At 29.1% G+C, this 9554-nt stretch overlaps 1 protein-coding gene and 1 long non-coding RNA gene across 3 annotated transcripts in view; one reads left to right on the forward strand and one right to left on the reverse strand.

Moving 5' to 3' along the window:
- LOC136797356 (uncharacterized) overlaps nt 1-9554 on the reverse strand; it is a 493983-nt gene that overhangs the window by 436232 nt on the left and 48197 nt on the right. The gene's annotated exons all lie outside the window — the stretch shown is intronic.
- The window catches only part of LOC106686316 (uncharacterized), a 58215-nt gene that overhangs the window by 44131 nt on the left and 4530 nt on the right, over nt 1-9554 (forward strand). The window contains exons 4-5 of one of the 2 annotated variants that reach the window (XM_067053702.1): nt 4103-4186; nt 6452-6614. In XM_067053702.1, coding sequence (XP_066909803.1) covers nt 4103-4186; nt 6452-6614 — 247 coding nt within the window. The remainder of the gene's footprint in view (nt 1-4102; nt 4187-6451; nt 6615-9554) is intronic. The other variant, XM_014429536.3, reaches the window with a different exon arrangement.

Here is a 9554-nt window from a genome sequence, read left to right on the forward strand (position 1 = left end):
TTAAATTTCATCTAAAATTTAGTCATCAATTTTTCAATCTATTTACATATTTTATTTGTAACTAATAAAAGGAATGTGTTCAAGGTGCGATCAAAAAGCGATTGATATAGTAAGAGTAACAAAGCCATAGCGAACCCGAAAGTTCGATACCAATAGCTCCAATAGCTTTCTATATACTGTCCAGTGAAGTTCCTCCAGACCAAAATCAATCTTAATGCAATTCCCAATTTACTGTCTTCGAATGGCTTTTCGAACGTAACATCTGAATGACTTCGAATATCGTTTCAGATAATCACGACCTCTTATTCTCTTTTCAACCATATTCTTGGGCATCAATCGTGCAGTTTGCAATATCCCTTTTAACTGCCCCCGCTCGCTTATCTGTTCTGACTCAGAATCCGCCCTAAAATTATTCCGAAATCCATATTCAACACACCCATTAATAATAGAGTTGTAGCAGCAATTAGAAACTTAGAACAACTTGGGTTGTAGGGTCTTGTTTTCATGGCTGCCAGGTCATTGTGGGATCACTGGGAATGATAAGGCAGACTTGCAGACTAGACTGGCTATAAAGACATCATCAACATGCAAAGATGTTACTTCATGGATCAAAGAAATTGGATGGTAAGAGTAGCAAGACGAATGGTTCGTCACGACAGACAACAAGTTAAGAATTGTCCAACAGACAGTGAAACGTCCAGAAACTTGAATTTGCTACGGAGAGATGTTGTATTAACCCGTCTCCGGATTGGCCTTACTCGACTCACCCACGGTCATCTCATGAAAAAAGAAAATGCACCGATGTGTCGCTACTGCGGAAACGATCTCACCGTCAGCCACATTCCCACTGAATGTATTGCTCACGAACCACATCGATTCAGATTTACAGATGTTGTGAGAAGATTCCAAAACAATGACAAAACTTATTCACTTTCTAAAAAGCATTAATATTTATGGTCACATATAGCATAACTGTAATTCCAGTATGTATAAGTGGATGCAACATTTAATATAGTAATTTACTAACTACGTCAATTCTAATTGTAACTTTGTAAAATGTAAATATGTAATTGTATTTGTAAATTAGTAATTGTAATTGTTGATTTGTAACTCTCTCACTTTGTGAATATGTCAATTATAATCTACTAACTTTGTAAATTCAATATAAATGCCCTAGTGGTCGAAATACTTCAATAAATAAATAAATTCGAATGACTAATGATAATACCCGTAAAAATATTACAAATGTCGTATTTTATAGTCTCTCTTATAGGAATAAAAAAAAAAATAATGAAAGAGCTTTATTAGGACCGACAAACGTTTTTATAACAAAAAATTAATTCATCTCTCCATGTAATTTGGGCCATCTGCTTTGAAAGTTTAAGATGAAAGTTATCCAGCTAGGAAAAGTGTAGAAAAGATAAAAGAAGGAAAGCGTACATTTGCATGGAAATTTCGGCCGAGATTTGTCCGCTGAACTGGGTCAGGAGCAGTCCAAGTTAAAGCAGTTAGTCGGATGTGCTATCTCACGGTCTTGGAATCCTCTTTTCCAGACCACGGCTCCGAGCGTGAGTGTGGAAACTGATATATTTGTTGTTTACACACATTGAGGTATTTTCCAATCACACTGCCCTTATTGGATTGCAATCAGGATACTTCCTTAGCAATCTGATAAATGAAAAAAAATGGCTTATTCATTCATCCAAATTTATTTAGGTAACTGGATACTTATATTTATATTGTTAATTAATCAAAAATATACATTTGTAGTAACTTTCATATTAAGTAAATCACCAAAAATATACCAATACTTCAGAATGAAAGTCAAGTAAAAGTGAGCCAAAATAAAAATAAACATTTTCTTCAATTTCATACAATTGATGAAAATGTAGTTTAGTTACATTAAAATCATAATAGCCTCTTAAAAATGTACATAATGAAAATCAAAACTACAAAATAGTTAATTAAGTATTAATTACATATTATTAAATATGCAAAATATGCAACCGGATAAGTAACATTTTAAATAATTAGTATTCAACTATTAAATATATGTTAAGCACTCAAGTAGTGTTTATTATTAAAACTCTAATTTATTGGTTGCTTACTTGCATATAATAATTACTAGAGAAATCAACAAGAACTTCGCCAATTTAATTCTTTTTCTTAATAGTACCGAAGAGCCGGGAAGAAAAAAAAACAGTTATCTCACCCTAATTTTTAATTAATTCAATAAAAACTGTGTATAATTACTAGTCAAAATTGATGAGTCTGCCAAGTATAGGTAGGGGGATTACAAACATTGATTTTTCATTCGGAGCTCTATATCTTAAAAACACTAGAAAATCTAACAGGACATTATTTAAAGAAGAATAAATTTGCTGAAATATTAGATAAAAGAGCTATTTACATCCATTAGTTCTCGAGACATAGCTTTTTAAAAAGCAAAATTTCGTAAAATTCTACTTTTATTTTAGCAAATTTCATGTAAACTATTACTCCTATGAAGATAAACATCATAAACTACTTTATAGCTCTTTACTAGCTTTAATTTGAGTGCAAATAAATATCTGTACGTCAAATGATTTTTGAGATATGATTTTTTCAAAATAAATTCACAAATACTGATCTTTTAGTACGTCCCATACAACATTTTTATGAAATGTTGCTTTTTAAAAAGCTATATCTTGAGAACTATTTAACGTAAATAACTCTATTAGGGCTCATATTTTAGCAAATGTATTCTTCTTTAAATGACGTTCTCTTAGGTTTTCTTGTGTAGTTCCTACTTTTTAAGATATAGAGCTCTGAATGAAAAATTAGGTTGTTTTTTTTATCGCTTTGAAACAGCCGTCATTTTTTATTCTCCCTACCTATACTTGGCAGACAAATCAATATTGACTATTAATGATACATTGTTTTCATTAAAGTAATCAGCAATTGGGGTGAGATAACTGCCTTTTCTCTCCTCTTGGGCTCTTATACTATAAGGATTGTTTGAAAATATTTTAATTTTTAAATGAAAAATAGACATTCCACACATTTTAGATAGATTTTTAAATTTTTACATGTCATAGTAATATTTTCTTCTTATTGTATATTACATTTTTATATCATTGTTAGTGCAAATTTAAAGTTGCGTTTCTGTAAATTTTCTGAAGTTTTTGGCTTATATTGCTTCTAATGTAGATTTCTATTATTTTTGTAATACCAATAAGGCCTAACTGAATTTTAGACGTCACTATAAAAAATGCATATTGACCAACTATTTTACATCGACATTAGACATAAGCTATTATTTTGAATCTGCAATTATAATTCCATTATGCAGAAATAATGGAATTAGAATGTTTAGTTTACCCCAATTTTGCATTGCTCCGATGATAATATAATATTATAATGTAAAATATATTATTCAAATAATACTGTGTTGATGTTACATTATTAAGGAGTGTGAAAAAATATACCACATTACTGGTTTGATATTTTTTGTCACGACGTGATTTTTTTTAAAGTAAAATAAAAAAAATTAATAACAAATACTGAATTATTTGCTGAAAATTCCTGTAATAGTGTAGCATAATACTTTTTCTAACATTACTCGGTCCTCATATTTAGTTCATTTAGCAATGAAATATTAATACTAATTTTATTGTTGTTGATAAGTTTTCCAACCCGAGTTTTAATGTTGTTTTTAGCATTTTATATTGTTATTGCCGGTTTTTAGTCAATTTTGATTATTATTGTCTTCTATAATTTAGATTTCGCCAAAATAAAAATAAAAAATTTAATCATTTATTTATTGTTATTTACAACTGAATAACATATAGCACTAGTATTTCTAAAGTGACACAACTTGAAATTCAAGACAACTGACAATGTGACACTCTTGCCTATGGAGGGGGAATATCATTAAGGCAGCAAGAGTGACACAAGTGCCCTCTGGCGGACAAGCTCTGAAGCTAGGTTTATACAGTTTTGATGATTCATAAAGATATATTTACCAATTTCTTTCATAGTCATAACTCAAAAACACCGATTTTTGAGTTGTGTCACTTTAGAAATACTAGTGCGATATATACAACAATTAAATTGTCTGTAGGTGAGATAGTGACACGATACAAACATGTGGAGAATCTACCCATTGATAGAACTCCAAAAAAAATAAAATTTAAAAACGCAAAATGTAAGTATAATGTTCTTAATCAGATATGAAATAAATATATAAATAAAAATATTAAAAAATTGTGATGGATTTGAAGTTGTTATGACTGGCACTATTCTCATTATTTATTTATTTTTGTCCCCGAGACATACAAAATACAACCTATGTTTGTAAAATTATTAATCTTGTCATTATTTATTGCCTAAAAATAAACTTTTATTGATTACGTCTTATATACTTTTTATTCTTCACTCCATTAATGGCGCAATATCTCAAGAGGAGAATCACTAATTCAGTTCCGAAGCTCCTGGCCTTGACTTAAAACTTACAAGAGATATATCGATCTACAATTTATTTATTATGGCAAAACTGTTGAAGTATTCACCGAGTTACAGATCGTTCATATTTAATTTGGCTGAAATATTTGTTACAGACATATAAGTTTGAACTTGTATCGACCTTCAAAATAGCATCTCTTAATCATATGCACATCAAAAAATTTCTAGGCCATTTTTTTTTCTTTTCCTTTCAATAAATAAATTTTGATTTTAATTTATAAATATTTCGATTTTTTGTTATTTTAATTTTAGTAAAAAAGTAAGCAATATGAAAAAAAATCTTTCAACTCAAAGACATCCTTAGTAAGAGGTTAACTATGATTGACAAGGTATATTCTCCAGTTAGTCGAATTAATTGCTTCATATATTCAGTTGTGGATTTATTATTAACGATGCTGCTCGCAGAAACTTTGATAATTTAAAAGTGATAATAAATGGATGGAACTTTAATATTTTATTTTTTCTAGAAAAAATAATGTAAATTTCATTCTTCATCAATAATGGATGAATTATTGACTAACCTGCAGTAAACAAGGGATGAAAAATAGTCTTGATCTCAAGGATTATAATATATTTTATCCTCCTTACCCACCCCCTCAGATTTCGGCAAATCCTAACCCCTTTTAGACTTGCTTTACTTTGGGTGCAAAAGCTCTTACCCTCATTTTGAAATAAATGGGATTTCCATTCAACGGAATCCTTTTAGATTATTTATCTGAACCATTTACTATATCTTTTATTCTTTTTATTTTCCTTTTCATTTTATTCTGTTTATGATGGAACTAATCTTTTTTCAAAAACTAATGAAACTTTTTTTTTATTCCCCCAGCTCTTCTTATCTACACCATCTTTAAAGTAATAATTCGTTACACTAAGGGGTATTAGAATAATGCAAAATGTTTATGTTGTTAATTTCAGTGTCAGTAATTTGATTATCAGCGGCTGGGGCTGGTAAGATAAAATAATATATATATATACTTTTTTTCGTTCAACATTCATATTTATTATTAAATTTGTACTTTGACCTCGTTTTAATGTCATTTGCCTGTAGGATGGATCCTCACACAAGACTGAAATGAGAGGAAACTGCACGGCAATTCTGACTATTACAGCACTTACGAGACAAATGGTCTGAACTTCCAATATATTACAAAAGACTGATTTACATGGCTGTAATAAGGCCAATCTGAACATATGGAGTTGAGCTTCCGAATTCCTCTTGTATCCAACCCTTACAATCCAAAAGCTTTACATAAAGACGCTAATGTTCTATATCTAACCAGATTCCTTCCATAATAAACACCCTAACCACCCAAGCCCACTTGTTTCTAACCTTGATTCCTCTTCCATTCATGACAATCCTCCGAAGCGCCTGAAAAGAAGATGACCACGGGACCTGCCAATGTGTAGGTTCTCTAATCGCCTATATCGCCCACTGTTGTAAATTTCTATAAAGATATAAACAATAAATGTTTATTAACTTTTAAGATGGACTATTTCCGTCTTAAAATATTGAAATAAACATTTGTATTATTTTTAATTGACCCTGATTGCAACTAAACCTTTAAGAAGTAGCTCAACTTTATAGAGTACAATTACTGCAGTTACGTACAGAAACCATGATAGAAATCATTAGTTATTTTCAAATAAATATTTTTACTATTTAATTTTAACTCAAAATCCCAAATGGTGGAACAATTTATAGGGATATGGTATGATGTATTGTAGGTACGATTAAACAATTCATTAATAATCAATAGGAATTATTGAGCTATAGTAATATTCCATGTAATATATAATTAATAATAATAGTATTGAGGCTCTATATAGATAAGTTTTCTTCCTGCAGAAACAACAACTTTTTTAAACATTTTGATATCGAAATGTTGAAAAAACAAAACAAACAAATTTCACTCAGTTGACTACAAAACATCGATTTTTTTTTCAGTGTGCAAGGATATGGAATATTCAACTTCACGTATGAACAAAGAAATGGATATGTCTAGATTGTCTCACGTTTTAGAACATTCGACCCAGGTCCAACATAATCTTCTCTGTGTCGCATACACTGACACTTTGTTCGAAGTGAGAGAACTATTACGAAGGGAAACGTAAGTATATTGGCGACCTAAGATTTAACAACATTATTGTTTGCTTTAAAAAAAATCATTTTACGATATATTACATATATTAAATGTTATTTGAACATACTGTTAAGTATATATTAAAAATTTCTAAAAGAACTGAATAAATTATAGATAAATTATTTAGATTTGTAAAACCACCTTCTATATTAATGTGGTTGTATTAACTGTTGATAGAATATTCCGCAATTATGCAAGCACTCTTTCCTTGTCTTTTTCCTTTGTTGCTTTAACATCTGCTAACTCCATAAATAGAAATAAATTGCAAATCTAAGAGTGTTGTAATCCTATAAAAATAAAATGAAAAAAAAATGCTTGTGGAAACTGAAATAAAATATTTTTGTTAGTTGAAAAATAATGATACTTATAATACTTAATTTCGTACACTAACGTAGCTCCTATATTCAGAGATGAGATTTCAATTAATATGGCTTTAGTAGGTATCATTAAACAAAAATTATATCAACTATAAGGCCACCATTAATAAAATTCTTATCGATAAATATCACTAAATTATTTTAGCATTTATTTAAAGTGTTTCGATACCAAAAGTTTATTTTTTTTTTAATTACAATCCACCTTCACACACTGCAATAACTTATAGACTCATAATCATAGATATTAATAGTTTTCAAAACTGAAAAAGTACTGTTGGAATCTTCTTACACCTCTCTTGAATATCTGTATAGAATATAGTAATACTTGTACGAAATTTGTCATATTTTGTATGCCAATATTTATTTATTTTCATTTCATTTTATTATCTTTTCCCTTATTTAATTTATAGTTTAGATTTACCAAAAATTAAGGCAGTGAATTGATTAAACTATGAAGAATTCAATTCAACTAACAAAAAAACAAAACAAAGTAAACTCAAGTAACGAATTAGCTTGAATTAGTAATTGCCAGTGAATTCTTGTTATTGTTTAAGATGAATTAATTCTCCATTCTTCCGTCTGGCGTTTTTAGTAGAAATTTGAAACTTAAACAAAATGCCGAAAGTGAATACACCGATATATTTCTAATAAAACTTTTTCTACACTGATTTATTACTTGTTAATGTTTTGAAATTTTGTAAAATTTTAGGGAAAATTAAAAAAGGAATTTTCCTTATAAGAATATTTTGAAACACACTCTTCTTTCTATAGATTTATGAAGCTAAAAATTGAATGATTATTTATTAATTTTTTGGTTAACGCTATATTCATAAGTAAATACACAGTTGAAACAGGCTGTGAACAATATTAGGGGGAGTTTAGTTTGAAAGAATATTTTGAAATACTTCTTTCTACATACTTTCATATTTTTCTACAACTTATAACTGAGATAGTTATTTTAAAAAGTTGAAAATTTAATTCTGGTCTTCATAATAGGAATATAAAGTCATTTAATACAATTGATTTTCTCACAACCCTTCAATTATGGACAAATGTTAGGTTTTTAATCGGAAAAGTCTAATTTTATGTGTATGTTTGCATAATTGTAGAGAAGATATGCCGAGTTTTTGTTTTTATTCAAGCAAGGTACGCTATATATAATAAATTGAATCAATAATGTTTATTATTGCAGGATTTGGGCGTTTTACATACATTCTGGATGTTAACTGCAAAATTTTGCACATTTTGGGTTATTCTACAACAAGAAAGTCCGTTATCGTATCATAAGCATAAATTTTCAATTAGAGGAAGCGTGGCAGAAAACGGAATTTATTCTACCTTAGTGTATTTGTTAAAATTAAACGAATACATTTAAGTGATAATGTAATTTCATTGTTGTAGACATCTTGACAGAAATATTCATACTGATTACATTTAATTTATTAGTGTTTCTGTCATATGCTAGTGTCTCTAAATGACATTCTTTATTAAAGTGAGACCGACTTTTCACTGTCTGCTATATCAGGTGGAACATCAATTCATGGATTGCTTAGAACATTTTATTTTTATTATGTCTAAATAAACGAAAAATTCATATAAAGATATGCCTAAATCGATAATTTCTTAAATTATAAATAATACTCATACGTCAGAACGTTTCCAATCGAAGCCACTCATTCAAATTTCAGCTGGGAAGCAACATCTTGATAACGATACAGGAGAATAGTAAATTCTAGGTTTCGAATATTGATTAAAAGGTTGGCCCAAATTACAGGGTTTAAATAAGTAATTATCTCCCTGGGGTTTAGCCTTCGAGAGATGAATGGGTATTTCAAGTTGAAAATAAAGTTTTCATTGATTACTGTGTATAGAAAAGGATTGGGTGATCTTGATATCTTCCAAGCATGAGTTTTTATTTTTAAGAATCTCAATGCATTGAATGCTAGGTAGGCAGGTGTATTGTAGGAATGGGACAATATACTCCAATATTTTCTTCAAAATATTTTTACAAATATGCCAAGACGAGTGGAAGCAGTCATTGAAGCGAGGAGGAGAAATACGCCTTATTAAATTTAAATGCTAAAATTATAAAAAAAAGAAAATTTTTAATATTAAGTGTTCTAACATTTTTTTGCGTGTATGGGAAGAAATATTGTAATTTATTTTAATTGAACTCGTTTATTTATAGTTTAAAAATGTTTATTACAGATTCAGTAAAATGTAGATTTCAGAGCCTTTCTTTTTTATGAAAAAAAAAAACAGATGTTTTTGTAAAACTCAAATATTTCAAAGTGTTCATGGGGAATTTATATAGTTTATAAATAAAAATAGAGGTGAGCGTTTAATATTTTCTGAATTTTTTCAAACACCTATATATTTTTTTCCAAAACACGTTAGACAACACGCTGTCTATACATTTTGGCAAACATTACAGGAAATACTTGAAGAAGTTTGTCGGGGGGTGCGGTCAGCAAAGAACAACATAAATAAACAAAACCATATTTATTTATTTTATGCCGACGTTTCGACC

Source organism: Halyomorpha halys, unplaced genomic scaffold (assembly GCF_000696795.3).
Source record: "Halyomorpha halys isolate HHAL.00 unplaced genomic scaffold, Hhal_1.1 Scaffold35.1, whole genome shotgun sequence".
NCBI classification, from domain to species: domain Eukaryota; kingdom Metazoa; phylum Arthropoda; class Insecta; order Hemiptera; family Pentatomidae; genus Halyomorpha; species Halyomorpha halys.